This window comes from Vanacampus margaritifer, chromosome 8 (genome assembly GCF_051991255.1).
Source record: "Vanacampus margaritifer isolate UIUO_Vmar chromosome 8, RoL_Vmar_1.0, whole genome shotgun sequence".
NCBI lineage: Eukaryota > Metazoa > Chordata > Actinopteri > Syngnathiformes > Syngnathidae > Vanacampus > Vanacampus margaritifer.
This window is the reverse complement of record NC_135439.1, coordinates 7,963,201-7,979,146: the sequence shown is the minus strand read 5'-3', so window position 1 is coordinate 7,979,146 and position 15,946 is coordinate 7,963,201. Positions and strand designations below refer to the sequence as shown.

Genomic DNA, 15,946 nt, shown 5'->3' with positions numbered 1-15,946 from the left:
CGGTGGCGGAGACGCACACACCAGAAGAAGTCACATTGAATTTTAATCGATGCGAAAAATTTTGTTTTATTTTTATTATTGCGTTTACGTTATTGTGATATGTTTTATAAAGTACAATATTATAGTGCTATTTTCCTTTCTTGGCTGGACCTTATGAATGGCATTTCCATTTATTCCAATGGTACTAAATTGGGTATCATTTAGCTGTCATTACGACAGTAAATTATTATCTTGGGCAAAATATTAAGCTTTGTAGAGCGTCCAAATAAAAATAGCAAGCTGCGGAGCTGTTTCAAATGCATAAATGAGCAATTATGATTGCACTGCGGCGAATGCGAGGCCCGAGCAGAGCGAGCCGTGCAGCACCAGCGCGAGCACCGGATGAGGGTCAGTGTAATGCCATGGGATTAAGATGGCGTTGGCACTGCTGCGCCGCCGAGATCAAGTTCTGTGGAGGCACGCACAAGCGCACGCGTACGCGCATGCATCGCAGTCTGCATGCACCCGCGGACAACTTCCGAGTTTGCAAATATATTAATGAGAGGAAACGCAGCGTTCGCTTGACAGCATTTGTAATTTGTGTGGCTCCAAGAGAGAGGAAAAAAATCAATAAGATACGCGGAAAGCAGAATAAGTAATAATGAAATAAGTAATAATGTAAGTGTAGGTCATCGCTTTCTCGCTAACCTTCAGCCCCCGCGGCCTCTTGCTTAACATCGCAGCTGCTCCTGAATTGCAAGTGTGCTAAATGTGAAAAGAAGCAGAAAAGTGTGTGCGTGTGTGTGCATGTGAGTGCGTGTGCGTTGGGAGTGTTTTAATAAAAGCTCATAAATAAATCTGTTCGTTATCGCCCCCATAATTCAGTTGTAGCACCGTATGGGATCAGATCAAAGTACTCTAAATAATCATGAAAATAAATTCATTAATTAAGAGGAAAATTAAATAAATGTACATTAAAATATTAAAATTAAATTAAAATATCCCATTTTGCTAGATTGATTACATAATGAATAAATAAATCATATGACAATTGAAATTAATTTAAACGAAATGAATCACTGCATCGTAAAATACAGTAGCCTGTGTGTGATTTAAAAAAAAAAAAAAAAAATCAAAATTATAAAATAAATGCATTCAATTAATCTTTTCCTCTTCCAAAATATAGTCCCTTTTAGACGATGAGATGGGATTGGCAGGTCTCTGCTGGGGTTTACTGTCAATCCGGATAAGAGCCACAACATTACTCATTAGCATAATATGGATACTGTCAACATAGTCGCCGGAAGCGCTGAAAAGTCAAACTGCTGACACGGAAGCCTCTGGAAAACCTTCTAATAATAAAAAAAAAAAACCTCCTCTGACCGAATTGATTGAATCCAAGATGTATTAACTTGGTAAAAGGAGAATTTTCTTGTTCTGTTGGTAGTAGATAAAAAGATAACGTGAACTCCTGAAAGTCTAAGGAGCCCGAGACGGAGCCCTGGAAAGAATAATGAAAATCTGCTAGGAATTGACACCTGTCTCTGAAAGGGTATAGTTGCCTATTAGTTGTGTACTTTTCTCCAATAAAAATAAATAATTAGTACGATACCATTTTCAAGAGGAACGATTCGTTTCAATTCAGTGAGATTCAATTCCTGTGGCCCTTTTCATGTTTATTAACATGTAAAAAGCTCTGCAAAGCTAATTAAACTATTCAAGTTCAGTGAAATAGAAAACCAACATGACTTTTATAAAAGACGATTCGATGTTTCTCGCTAGAGTGGGTGCGGTACGATTCAAGTACGGTTTATTTACGATATTATAACGATACGGTTGAGTTTGCAACCCCTGCATTTGACTACGCAGGTGTACCTAATAAAGTGTCCTCCAAAAGTAGTGCCCCCTCTCATCCAAATTTGCCGCCACGCGTCCCGAAATACTGGCTGCACGTTTTCTCCTCCAAAAATAACTTTCAGCAAGAGACAACGTCGAAGCGGTTGCCGGCCATCTTTGTTGAGGCCTGGCGACACACGCTTTGAGGTCATGCTCCGTGAGGGAAGAGTGACACAGGACACCACTGTCAACAGACAGGTGGGCACGTCCCCAACGAATTGGAATTTGTGGCTTTTGGCGCACTGACGAGGAATTACCTTGCGATTTGTTTTCACAGCCAAATGGGACAAGTTGACAACTACAAATAAGAGGATGATGGATTATATTATGATAATGCATATTACAGGGTACTTCATTGAGTACTGATGAGATCCACTACTATTATGCTCACTTTTGTTTGAAATATGTTCTATGCAGCAACACTAGTCTAAACACGGAAATATGATTAATATTGTGTGTCGTGAAATGAGAAATTAAGCAGCGAAATCCACCCATTTTTATCCATCTCAGGGGGCGGCCATTTTGCCACTTGCTGTCGATTGAAAATGACATCACAGTCGCTCGGGGCTCAGGTACTGACCAATCACAGCTCATCTGATTTTTGAGTTTGGTCATGTGACATTAGCAAGCTGAGCCTTGATTGGTTGTTACCTGAGCTGTGAACTGTGATGTCATTCTAAGTCAACAGCAAGTGGCAAAATGGCCGCCATCAATTGGTATATTTTGATATTGTGTAAGTTAACTCATTCGCTGCCATTGATGGCTATAGACGTAAAAAAAATCTTTTGAACTATTTCTATTAACATTTTTTTAATTTAATTAATTTTTTTTATGAAAACCTAGGAGGAAAAATGTATTGTACGTTTATAACAGATATAAAATTTGTGATTAATCGTGAGTCAACTATTGAAGTCATGCGATTAATTACGATTACAAATTTTAATCGTCTGACGCCAACTAATTCTTTATTTTATTTTATTAAAATTTTTAAATTGTTCTTAATCACATGACTTCACTAGTTAACTAACGATTAATCATACATTTTATATCTGTTCTACATGTACAATAAAAGTTTGTAGGTTTTCATACTCTTGTTAACAAAAGTGGGGGAAATTTTTTTAAACTAATAGAAATAGTTAAAATTATTTTTTGACGGCTGTAGCATGTATCTGTATCTCCCTTCTTGCCCAAGCTGTTTAAAAAAAATAAATAAGCATGTACAATACGCATAGTGAGCTATTTCATGATTTCATTACCCATTCTGATGATAGTGTAGCGGCAGCGCTAACAAAAACCTAGCATCTGAAGAAGCAGACTGTCCTGCTAAAAGTCTAGCGTGTCCACATATAGACAGACACGAGGGCTGCTAAGTAGTCTATGTCGCACCTTTTTTTAGGAGCTGCGTTTCCTCACAGCGCGGCATCTCATCCAGTCTCAAGCCCAAAGACAATTAGGACAATCCAATAAGCTTGGCTGTAATGCCGACCTCATGTCAAGCCCCTGAGGGCTCTCTGCATGTGTGTGTGTGTCAGGTCTATCATGGCTGGGTGCAGCTACATAAACATCACGGCCCTAAAAGTAGAAGCGCTGGCGAATAAGCTTAAGAGAGAGGAAATTGGAGCATGACGTTAAGGGTCGGAGTTGGGATGGAGTTTCAGGGATATCGTGGTTAGACACCCCACAACATCGGCCAGCTGTTGCAAGGTGACCACAGAGGGCTTTATATAAAGCAAAGTCCTGCGATTGATAGAAAGCACGCATCCGGCAAACCGCGCGGGGGGTGGGGGGATCCGATGACGACAGCCAGCCTTCCCAAACCGGCGGGACGTTTCCTGACTGAGCGCTGCCAGTTGGTGTGCCCTTGAGGGAGACAGCGCCCCACTAAGCACATGTGGAGCTGGGGATTACACCGGGGGGGTTTAGTGGCGGGAAGGAAGCCGTCATCCGAAACTGTTGTGTCTTGCCGGTCGTTAAAGCAGAAGCTAACGCGACGGTACAGCGCGAGAGTCGTCGCCCCCAGGAAGTTCAGCTGAGCGAGATTATTTCCGTCTCGCCGGATGAGAGCCGAACTACGTTGGGCTACTCGGATAGCTTTGTTTAGTTAGTTAGGTTGATGCTTGATGTTTCCGTTCAACAATCCCGTCATTGGTTTCGACGTGCGAAAGTTAAAAGGTCAAAGGCATTTTCTCACAAGGTCATATTTTGGGAAGTTTTCTCATTAGGTTTGGACTTTTAAAACAGTTGTTTCAAAAATAACCCAATTTGGGTCAAAAGGGGACTGAATGGGATTTAAATGATGGCACTCAGCAGGCTGTTGTCAAGTATAGCAAAGTAATGATGTTAGGAGATCCAGTTTGAGAGCCATTCAGGGGTGCTGAGATACTGCAAGGCAAAACAAGCCATCATAAAATATACCTTTAAATTTAGACTTCAAAAAACAAAGATCAAAAGGACTGTTATATTAAAAAAAAAAAAAATCATTAATGTGGTCATACCATCTCCAGGCAGAGGAGCAGGCTAACTAGTTAGCTAGCTAGCAGTCGCAGCCTATCTATAAAAGTTTTTTTTTTTTAAATAAACAAGTTTTGATATATTAAATATGGCCCTCATATTAAAACTAAAATGGTGCTTGGAAAAAGTTGACTTTAAGTGATGCTAGTCAGCTGTTGATATAACTAATCCATCGAGGGTCAAAAAGCGTCAACAAGCTCCGTGTTGTCTCTCCGCGCTCCAGTTAGCACAATATCAACTAGAAAATTATTCCTCAACAATGCCGGTGAAGCAACACGTTTGCAATGCGCGGCCTAACCCTGGAATTGCGGCGCGTCTCTAATTAAAAAATAAAGCATGTCTGCTCTCGCCCGAGCGGCTATTAGAGCCTGTTTAGCCTGCGGATTTTCTTTGAAAAGCCGCTTCATTACAGCACCTCAAAGCCATATCATACAATGGTCGGTTGAAAAGGCCAATGCTTGAATGGAGTCTTAAAGAAGTGAAGGGGTGGGGGATGTACTTGGCCTTCAAGTAAACATTCCTGCAGCTCACTGTTTCCTCTGTGTTCCCGCTCCCTTGGCCCACCTCCCTCCCACTGCAGTTCCCACAGGGGACTCGGTCGGCCACAGGAAGTCTGAGGAGGGAGCAGGGGTGCGAAGTCTACTGTATGATGTTAAGCTGTGTCAAACATAGTTTTGCTTTTTTTGTAAGTCACAAATGTTGTCCTCCGTTACAATTGGTGGCGCTATGCCTCTTATTCAGTCTCTTTGTATCCCAACACACGCACTAGAACTGCATTGTTTTGAACTATAATTTGGACATCATTAAAAAAAAAATAAAACCATAGAAATAAATTCCTCAAACAATAGGGGCAAAATGGCGGAGTGCTGTATATGTATCTTTAGCATTTTGTTAGCTAGCATGCTACTTTTTTGGATGACTGTGGCCTTATTTTTTGTTTTGAGGTACACAGAAGGCTTCCATTCCGACTACAAAGAGAACAAATGGAATAACATTCATACCAAAAAAAAAAAAACTATTCATCTTTGTCTATTTATTTTTAAGTTAGAATGCTACTTCCTGGTTCATGAAGGTGACAAAATATGAAAGAAAGGCAGACGTGCTAACCACTACTGCACCGTGGTGCCAATGGTCTATTTATTATTTATATTATGTTTTTTCGTTTTTTCATTTTAGGTTAACATGCTTCCTTTTTGGTTCACAAAAGATGACATAAGATGACGGGAGTGTACCATTTTTCATTCTAGGTCGCACAGTGGGTATATCGTGACCCAAATACAAAAAAAAGGAAATATACTTGATAGCCATCTTTTTCTTTGTCTGTTTATTTGTTAGTTTGCATGCTACTTCCTGTTTCCCGGATTAGGGGGGGGTGGGGCAGTCTTTTAACCACTGGGACATGCAGCGCAAGACATGTTATGACTCTCCCAGGCCATGCTATGTCTATGAAGCTTGTGAGGTCAGATTCACATTTAGCCATGCGGGTCCCTTGTGGTGTCTGGAGAGTGTCTGCTTTCGGCCTCTATTATGTCTAAGCGAACCTTCCTGCAGATGTAAAAAAAAAAAACCTCAGAGTAGAAATAGCCACGTTCATCCTTTGTCGTAGCGGCACTTCTTTACTAACCCTTGACTTAAAGCGAGAGAATCATTCCTGAGGACGTGCAGTCTGGGTTCAAATAATTATCTCGTGGAAGGGAAGCCAAACAGTGTGTGTGTGTGTGTGTGTGTGTGTGTGTAAAGTAGTGACAGGTTAGACAGGTAGAGGAGACGTGTGTATGAGTCAGGCAGACAGAAGGGGAGTGTCCAGACAAACATTTCTTGCGCAATAATACTAGTGCAGCATGAATAGGCAGAATAACAATGCCAAGAGTGTTGAAAGTTTAGGCTGCTTGGATTGTGTAAAATACACACGAGGTTCTGGGTTTGAATCTTGGCTTGCATCTGGTTTGTCCATATGTGCCCTGCGATTGACTGATTGGCAACCAGTCCGGTGGGTACCCTGGCTTCTCATCCTCAAACATCTGGATACGAGTTCGCACATCCATGGTAGATTTATTGAAGACTCTAAATTAACCAGAGGTGTACTATATATGCATTGTTATTACAGACGCTCCCCAACTTACGAACGAGTTACGTTCCGAGCGATCGTTCGTAAGGTGAATTTGTTCGTAAGTTGCTTCAGTGCTATATTTTGTATTATAATTTGTGTTTAAAGAGAATACGTACAGTACTGTACTACGTATGTTAGAGAGAGAGAGCGAGAGACACACACAGTATGTACATGTACGTAATAAGATAAATAAAATGAAGTTTAACTTACTTTTGGAAGATGTACTCGATGCTTAAGGATTTGATGGAGGAGGAGGAAGAGGAGGATTTTATATCATGAGAGGTTCTTCGTCGTCGCTGGAATGGGCTTCAAAAGTTACTTCCTCCTCCGTAACTTCAATGTAGGAAGAAGTTGAGGGTCGAGGAGAAGAAGATGAGGGTTGATGAGTATCTTCCTTGGAGGATTTACTAGAAACTGGCCGAAAGAAGCGATCTAACGACGATTGCACAGTTTTCTTCTTTTTTCATCATAAATGATGCGGTAGCACTGTATGGCATCATTCAATTGATTTGCAACCTTTGTGCAACGTTCAATATTTGGGTCTTGCTGCTCGAAGAGTGCGATGGCTTTATCTATGAGCGACAGGCGTTTCTTCTTCTTCCTCCTCCTCGACACGTTGCTGAGCCTCCAATGCTGGGTGAGCTCTCACAGCGCCAAGCGTCGGTATTAGCGGCGGAAAGAAGCACTACAGTACTCGGAAAAAGGTGCGCAATACAAAATCTAACTTACAGCATCTCTTTCCGAACATTTTTTGACATGCGCGCAGACATGTTCGTATGTACCGTTGTTCGTAACTCGAATGTTCGTAAGTAGGGGAGCGTCTGTATCTTGATATGGAAACTGTGATTGGCTGGTGACCAGTGTGGGGAGTAAAAAAAAAAAAAATCAACTTGTTTAGGTTCCAATTCACTCATGAGTCCAATGACGACAAATGATTTTAGTCGGAAAGGTTTTAGAATAACCTAGTGGTGTGATACTCCTCTGACTTAGAAAATATGTCGTATCTTCGACAAAATTGAAGCAAGAGATACCAATTTCGATCCGAATAAAACGGTGTCGTCTGCGCCACAAAAATCACACGACGGACGGACAACCGAATCCACGGTACCGTCATGGTTTCCTTAGTTGGGATGCAATTGCTGAAGTTCACGGACTGTTGGGACTTGCCTGCCTTATGGCAAATCCCTGTGACGTACGGCCAATTACATCTGAAGGTGCGGATTCTTTTTAAGGTGAAGGCAAGGTTAGTGTTAAAGTAGTCATTTGGAGTTTGGAGACGCCTCCAAGAAATGGATGTTAGTCAAGGTAATGTACTTTGAAATGAGTGGAAAAAGAGAGTGTGTGTGCGTCGGTCTGAAGTGCAGCCAGCATTGCTTTCACCCCTCCCAGTCGAGGTGGCGTCAGGTACGGCGCAAACCACACAAATTCTTCAACGCGGAGCCCGTGGGCCTATTAAACTAATTGCCCTTAAACGCTTGCGCAAGGCGGCCCAAAAAAAATTCGAATTCAACATCCCGGGTAGCTGCCGTAGGAGATGTTCAATGGCGGGAATGACGCGTAAGACGACAGACTTTGAGATACAGAGAACTTCCTCCGCCCGCAGGTCTGCACTTGTCACACAAGAGGATGTGTTTACCTTGGCGGGGCGTGGAGGCCCGCACGGGCCTGCTGCTCGCTTACTCACTCCCATGACATTCCGCCTCCAGCTCACCTCAAGCACTCCCATCGGCCGATCCGGCAAGCTCCCGATTTTTAGGCGACCTGAACCAGTTTAGAAACAAATAAAAACAAATGAGCCGGTGTCATCTTGAGGTAATCGTGAGATAATCTTGAGTTAATGGATAACGATACCTGAGGTTTGGTACTTGCAGTGGATATAGAAACACCTCTGTACAAATGCCTTTTTTTTTTTTTAAACCCTGGAGAACCCAAGAACCCTTTTCTTCTTTGGAAAATTATGGATTATACATTAAATGACTACTATAAGTTCACTGAACACCAAAATATATGTTTTTTCAATTTTAACCCTTGTTTTTTGAACTAGCTCAGAGTTGCTAATTTATCAAAAAATATATATAAAACATACTCTGAGGCATTCTGCAACATGATATGAAATAGATTAACAAAAAAAAACACAATTTTACCATCTGATGGTTTGCTGAGAAGATGATTTTGTTTGGATTGATTTCCAGCTCAACAAAACAGCATGTTAAGCCAGCCATCTTGTCACCACCAACCTGGCTCATGTAAGTGCAATATTCATCCACTAGATGGCCCCATGCAGGGGTCAGAAGTGGCACTCTGGACTTTTGAAGTTAAATTTGTAAAAAAAAATAAAAAAGGTCTTTGTTATTTGAGTAGCAGAATTTATAGGGGCCAAATTTGACCCCGTGGGTTCTCCAGGGTTTTAATAATGAATAGAATAAGAAATGATGTGAACCACAAATGACCCACAGAGCTGCGGCAGTCCGCAGCCCGGCGGTTCCGAAATCCTCAACCGGGAGCGTTCCTGCTCCTGCTCATGTTCTTGTTCCTGTGCGCCAATGCAAATGAGCGCCAAACCTCATTTAGCAATAAGCGAGAAGCTGAGCTCACCATGAATCAAGTCTCACAGCTTTTACACACCAAGCTTGGTGAGATTCGCTTGGTCGGTGCGAGTGTCGACATGCATATGTGCGCGTGGGAGTGTGTGTAGGAGTGTGTATGTATGTGTGTGTGCGTGTGTCTGGTAAAGGCGCTCAAGAGTGGGAGGTGTTCAGTCAGGTCTGGCACTGCATACCTGAACTAGCGATGATGCACGTGGCTTCATGCTTTTCATTTTAGAGTCATTTGTTATTCGGAAGCAGCGCCGTGGTGGGTGAAGTGGTTAGCACACCTTTCTCGACCAACCCCACGCCTCAGGATCTCCAACTTCCTGTCAAAAACATGAATGTTAGGTTCTTCAAAGACTCTAAATTACCCATAGGGGTTCAGGTTCTCTCAACAAAATTCAGCTCTGGGATTAGCTCCAGCTCACCTGTGACCCTAATGAGAACCGCCCCTTGGATGCTCTCATCATACTTGATTTTGTGTTTTCACGCATTAAAAGATGGCCGCCATTTAACGACTCTCTCTCTCTCTCTCTCTCTCTCTCTCTCTCTCTCTCTCTCTCTCTCTCTCTCCGCAGTCGCCGAGCCCCGTCACAGCCAAGCGGCCTAAACTGGAAAAATTGCAATCTCCATCAGCTGAGGGCGAACGCAAAGCCGAGTGGCTGCAGTCATTATCCAAATCCAGACACAAGGTTGGTAAACAGGCCGTGAAGTGTGAAAAAAAAGCGGCAGCGTTAAATGCAAACTTAAAAGTGGTGACGCACAAGCTCCTATTTGAAGCCTTGACAGGATCGTCCGTGGTCAGCTAATGATAATAATAAAAGACTCTTCAATTGAGCGTGTCAGTCACGGTCAGTGAAATGCTTGGATGCTTCTTCTTCATTGTGACTCAAGCTTGCCGTTTGGCTTTCCAGGACCTGAAACAAGTCCAGCTCAAGCAGAGACCTTCAGCGTTCCGGCCTTGGTCTCCAAAAGGGTCGGATCGGGAAAAAGCAGCAGCTCAGTGCGAGCCGCAGAGGTGAGTTGTCAAGATTGTTGTTGAAATGATAGCGAAAATGCTTTAAATCGGCGGTGGCCAAAGTGTCAAACCCCAATAAATATTGCAGCACTCTTGATAACGTGAAGGCCTGGTAGGCCGGATTAAAAACCAGGACGGGTCGTATTAACCCACCCCGGCTTTAAAAATACCTTTCTTGCCCTTGCAGGTCTACTTTAAAGAGTCAGGAGACTTTGGCACAAGCTCCTTCAACCCCTCTAGTGCATGTCGGGGAGAACCACGCTCCGGGCAGGGGGACCCCAAACATCCGAGAAGTGCAGAATGTCGAAGCGCAGCCTGCAGCGTCCCATCCCGACGACATGGACGTGGACACGGACGGAGAGATCGATGTTGACGACTGTGACGATCGTGAGTACATTCGATCATCTGAACTAGGAAAAAGTCCAAAAGGCAGAAGGAAGTCCATCATTTACTGTTAGTTGAACACTGGAGAGGAGCCACACAGGAACTGCTTCATGTGATCACTGTGCAATGGCGCCACCAAGTGTTTAATAGTAGAAGTGCTGCAACCTTCAAGTAGCCACAATGTGGGATGATAATGGAAACATATTTTAAAACCATTGTCTATTTAATATAATTATTTTTAAAATAAGTATGATAACTCTATGAATAAATTACCATGTAAATAAGTACAGGTCTATTGAATGTAAAATAAATATTTCTAATAAAACATACATTTGGAAAAATATTACAAAATGTACTATAAACCATTACTAGATAATTTTTAAAAAAGTTTTAGATTTTATAAATTTATTACCAAATGCTTTCTTGAAAATATCTTATAAAAGTATTTAAAAAATTTTAATTACTACTTCTAAAAAAATTCTGATTAAAAAAATAATTTAAAATATTTTAAAAATGAATCATTACAAATGTATTATAAAGTTGCAACATTTATGATAAGAAATACTCCCAAAACATTTTTAAAATGACTGGAAAATGTAATATTAAAATAAGTATTACTAAATATTATTGTTTAAAAATTACTACAACTTTGTTTATTATTAATAATCAGTACTAAATTTATTTGTAAGATTTCTTCATAAGAAATGATGACAACATTTCTTACAAAGTGCTAAAACAATTCATATAAAATATTGTCATTTGTAGAAAATACTACAAAATGTTAGAAAAATTATTAGAAAATGTAATGTAAATAAATCACTACATTTGTTATTAAAAAATAAAAAATATATTATTACAAAATACTACAGAATGAATCATTAAAAAATACTTGTTATAAAGTTTACTACAAAATGTATTGTAAAAAATACAATTGTTTTTATTTATTTTTTAAATACTACAAAATTATATATATATTCAATAATAACTATGCCATTATTTTTTAAACAAAAAAGAATCATTGAAATGACTACAATATTTCTTTTAAAATTCAAGACAAGAATTGCACTTACCTAACTGCAATTTTTTTTTTCTCTGCAGGTCCACTGCCAGCATCCTCCCTGGCTTCGCCCCTCTCAGCCTGCAGCAGCGCCCCTCAAATGCTGACCTCCCAGAATGGAGGCACCTCTCCGTTTCAGGAGGCGCCGGGCTGGCTGTCGGGGCCCATCTGTCCTGAGATGGACGCTCTGAGACACACGCTCTACGCTGGTGTGGATACCAAAGAGGCTCGAGAGAAATTCCTGCAGGAGGTGGTGAAGATGAGACTGAAGCAAGAGGAAAAGCTGGCGGCCGCCGTTCAGGCTAAACGCAACCTTCAGCAGGTAGCCATTTTGAATGCTACTTAATTCTCACTTGAGAATAGCTGCAGTGTAAGATTTAAAACAAGATACTTAATCACAAGCGATCTGCGTTGTGGTCACAGGAGTTGGAGTTTGTGAGAGTGGCCAAGAAAGGCCGCCTCCGCGAGGCCGTGGAGGCCAAGAGGAACCTGCGGAAGGAGATCGAGCGACTCCGCGCGGACTGGGAGAGGAAGACCAGGGAGGCGGAGGAGGCGTGTGGCCGACTCAAGAGGGAACTGGAGCACGAGAGGCAGCAGCGAGGCTGCGACAAAGGATGCGAGGCTGAGCGACTCCGTGTCAAGTACTCCGCCCAGGTGAGATGCTCCAAGATAACAAAAATGATCAATCAGAGCGCAGACGGTCATCCCAAAACATAACGGGCTGTATTTTTAAATCTGGTGAGGCATGTGGCGTATTCTAAACAGTTGGGTCAAAAATTAACTAAACTGGGTCAAAAAAGGACCTACCTAACTTTTTCTGTTATTTATTCAACCCCAAAAAGATGGGTCAAATGAATAAACCACAAAACAACCCCAAAGGATGGGTTGGGGGGGTACGAGACACGAAAATTGGGTTGGTCTTTTTTATTATTATTTATGACCCAGAACTGTTTCTAGAGTGTATATTGTCAAACTCGTCTTATACTGTAATAACAGTTGGGTCAAAAATAACCCAAATAGGGTCAAAAAGGGAATGACCCAACATCTTGAGTTATTTATTCAACCCAAAAATGTAAATTGATTAACCCACAAAATAACCCTTTATTTATTCATTATTATTATTATTATTAAAATAAATGCAAAACACATTTTGGGGGGTCGTTTTGTGGGTTATTCATTTGACCCAACTTTTTGGGGCTAAATGAAACACCCAAAAAGTTGGGCATTGCCTTTTTGACCCAATTTTTTTTTTTTTTTTTTTTTTTTTTACAGTTTTTAGAGTGTCAAAAAGTAGAGTCACTGATAGATACACCTCTCTCAATTACATTGCAAACCCGGAAATACTGTAAATGCTCGCGTTTGACCTGATCGTTTTTTTGCCCATCTCCAGATCGACGAGCTGCACTCTCAGCTGCAGCAGGCCGAAGCGGACCGCGAGCAGCTGCGACGGGAGCTGCAGCAGGAACGGGAGGCGCGGCAGAGCTTGGAGAACGCGGTCCGAGACCTGCAGTCCCAGCTGGCGACGCAGGACACAACGCCACGCGGCACTCCGTCCTAAAGTGGAGCAAAAAAAAAAAAAAAAACACACATTCAAAAAGAAGAGTACTTTGATGTACGTCATAGGATGGCGAGTTTTTAGGAATTGAAAACTGGATGAGGAAGCATGATGTCCACCTCTCCATCAGTGACTGTTTTTGCTATAAGCTAATTGGAGAGAGGCCACATCACACTTACTTGAATATGAAGGGAATGGTCACACAGTCAACAATGGTGCCACAAAAGTATTGGTACACTCCATGGTGTCGCTGCAGACCACTGGACCCAAGAAACACACGTTTACCACTATTCACTTTTAATATCAGCTTGCTTTATATATATATATATATATATATATATATATATATATATATATATATACATATGAATATCACTGTGTAGAGGATGTACTTTTAAAGATATATTGCTTGTTTATTCCATTGGCGAGAAAAGCAGCCACATACCCTGTATGCATTTAAAACTGAAGTATTGGATGCTTTTTTTTAATAGATATATATAATAATAATATGACTCGGCTTAATATCTTCTTGTACATTCTTATTTTTCAAAATATGTTCTCTTATCAGCAATTAACGCTCTCCTAAAGACACACAAAAAAAAATGAGAAACAGCAGTTTTTGTTTTCTTCGGAATGCGGTACCTCGGGGGGGTGGTTTGTATTTAGTATTGTAATTACCTTTATATGGCTCATTTGAAAGCATTCGTTTTTAGGGCTCTTAAATCAACAAATGGCGTTTATATGAACAGCATTTCTACATATATAAAGGCAAAAGGAGCATATATTTTTTTACTTTAGGAAAAACAAAACACAAGGAATTGCACTTTTTAAACAACCTCACATTGCGCCCCCTGTTATGAATTGATTCAGACAAGTTGAAATGAAACACTCGTTCTCTCAGTATGCTCTGATGTAAATACGAAAATATTGTAAATAAGATTTTGTTGCTTGCTCCTGAATTTTGTTTTGTTTTGCTTTTACTTGAAACCAAAAAGAGACTATATTTGGATTTTCAAAGCAGTCTAGTATGACGCGAACGGGGCATTTAACAAACTTTTGGATGAAACCCATCAGAATATGTTCCCTTTGATTGTTTATTGAGAGAAATAGAGTATATAAAAGATATATATTGACGCCACTGACCAAAAAAACTGAAACACAATTGAAATGTCTGTATACCTGCCATTCGGTTTTAGAGTAGAAACCAGGCCTTCTTTTGATGTTCTCGCCTAGTTTGGACAAGAAACACGTGTATGTCTTATCATCACCTTCATCATCATCATGTTACCCTGGCTCAGTATTCGTTGGGTACAGTGTTATATAGCACTCGCAGTTTCCTTACTGTAGCTCATGCTCTTGTAGTTTTGGTTTGGATGTAGGCTTTCACTTGTTTTCTTCTATTTGTTTTTTTTCTTTTCCTTACGGAAAAAAATGTGTATAATACCAATTAAAAGTCTAAGTCAATCAAAGTGCTCTTAGGACTGTGTTCTTGTCTGTGTGTCTGAATGGTCATGTACAAGAATGAGCAATGGCTGTCAACGTCAACATGGAAAATTTTGAACTACAATAAAGTGCTTTTAGCTATAAATGATTCAACTTTAGACATAACACTTTACAACGAACAGCAGTTTGGCAGAACAATTCTTCATGAAAGGGGCTTGAATGTGTTAAATGCCACTCCCGGTTGAAGACCAATATTAAAGAGAGTTATATGCTGTATTTAACTACCGTATATAGCTTTGCTCTTCAGTTGAGTTTTCAGTCAGTTTAGCTCAATGCTAACGTACAATCCAAAACGCCATTTACGGGCTAACGAATAGCATCAACATGAGAACCCATTAACTCTTTGAGGACCGTTGATGCAAAAGGTCAACTGATCAATTTGTTTGACAAATTAAATATACAACAAAGAGTATTACAAAACAGAGAAAAGATGACGGAGATTTAAATTTAGTGGTAGAATGCAGCTAGCATGTGACAATAGCACGCACACGTGCTAATTGACTGTGAAATATTTGTAAATACATTATTTTCCCACTAAAATCACATTATCATTGTTGTTGGTATTTTATAGAAGGAAATGATTACTCACATGTTTGAGGTGTCACTAAAGGAAGATTTATTAGCATCAAAGTCACTGCACACACAAAAAGGCATATAGCGTTTTTGTTTTGTTGTTTAAACTGCTGTGAGCAACATCTGTATTACGGTAATTTACTGAGGAGCTGCTACCTGCCATTAATATTCGGATGTCTGGTTTATACTGCCCTCATGTGGCCAAAATATGCAAACCAGAAGGAGCAGCATGTAAATGTGGCAAAAGCCGTTTCATCTTTATATTTTATTTCATTACATCGTTGTTGTATTTAATACAGTTCTGAAAAAGGGCTATATGGAGTGCTATTACAAAAAGTTGAGAGAGGCTAGAACTCCCTCTCAGCTTTACAGATGTCATATTCTGCTGATGATTGTTGATGGTTATGAACCGTAACTCAGTTTTTTTGTAAGGCGACATCTATGGCCCGGCGTTTTATTATCCAAGTGGGCGGTGGCGTCCATTTAAGAGGAAGTTACATGTTTAATTATTTTCTTGAAAAGATTTTTGTTACACTGTTGACCAACTCAAACTATTCCAATTTAAATTGTTTTGCTCACCCCAATTCAAAAAGTCCCCAAATGTTTCAAATAAAAGACCCACATAAGGATATCATTATCTTTCCATATCACTAAATATAATTCAATTTATCCTTCAAAAATGGATTCACCAGTATTTCAGTTCAGCTTCACACGCAAATTCTATAGAAATTATAAAAAGTTTACACACCCCTTGAAATGTCCAATTGTTTTC

General features: G+C 40.4%; 1 protein-coding gene and 1 long non-coding RNA gene across 5 annotated transcripts in view; one reads left to right on the top strand and one right to left on the bottom strand.

Annotated features, from left to right (window-relative positions):
- The window catches only part of skib (v-ski avian sarcoma viral oncogene homolog b), a 51,238-nt gene extending 36,671 nt beyond the window's left edge, over window positions 1-14,567 (top strand). Inside the window, exons 2-7 of the mRNA XM_077572416.1 lie at window positions 9,663-9,776; window positions 9,999-10,102; window positions 10,290-10,489; window positions 11,585-11,865; window positions 11,967-12,197; window positions 12,934-14,567. Of these exons, the coding sequence (XP_077428542.1) occupies window positions 9,663-9,776; window positions 9,999-10,102; window positions 10,290-10,489; window positions 11,585-11,865; window positions 11,967-12,197; window positions 12,934-13,101 (1,098 nt within the window). The 3' untranslated portion in view covers window positions 13,102-14,567. The remainder of the gene's footprint in view (window positions 1-9,662; window positions 9,777-9,998; window positions 10,103-10,289; window positions 10,490-11,584; window positions 11,866-11,966; window positions 12,198-12,933) is intronic.
- On the bottom strand, window positions 5,702-15,243 carry LOC144056056 (uncharacterized). 4 transcript variants are annotated; one of them, XR_013294981.1, is made up of 7 exons: window positions 15,191-15,234; window positions 14,278-14,327; window positions 11,557-13,097; window positions 10,273-10,512; window positions 9,276-9,410; window positions 8,133-8,257; window positions 5,702-5,931 (listed from the first exon to the last, which is right to left on the bottom strand). It is a non-coding gene; the product is annotated as an uncharacterized LOC144056056 (long non-coding RNA). The 4 variants fall into 4 exon arrangements; XR_013294983.1 differs by having other exon boundaries at window positions 10,273-10,507; XR_013294982.1 differs by lacking the exon at window positions 14,278-14,327 and having other exon boundaries at window positions 15,191-15,243.
- Between the last annotated feature and the right edge of the window lie 703 nt (window positions 15,244-15,946).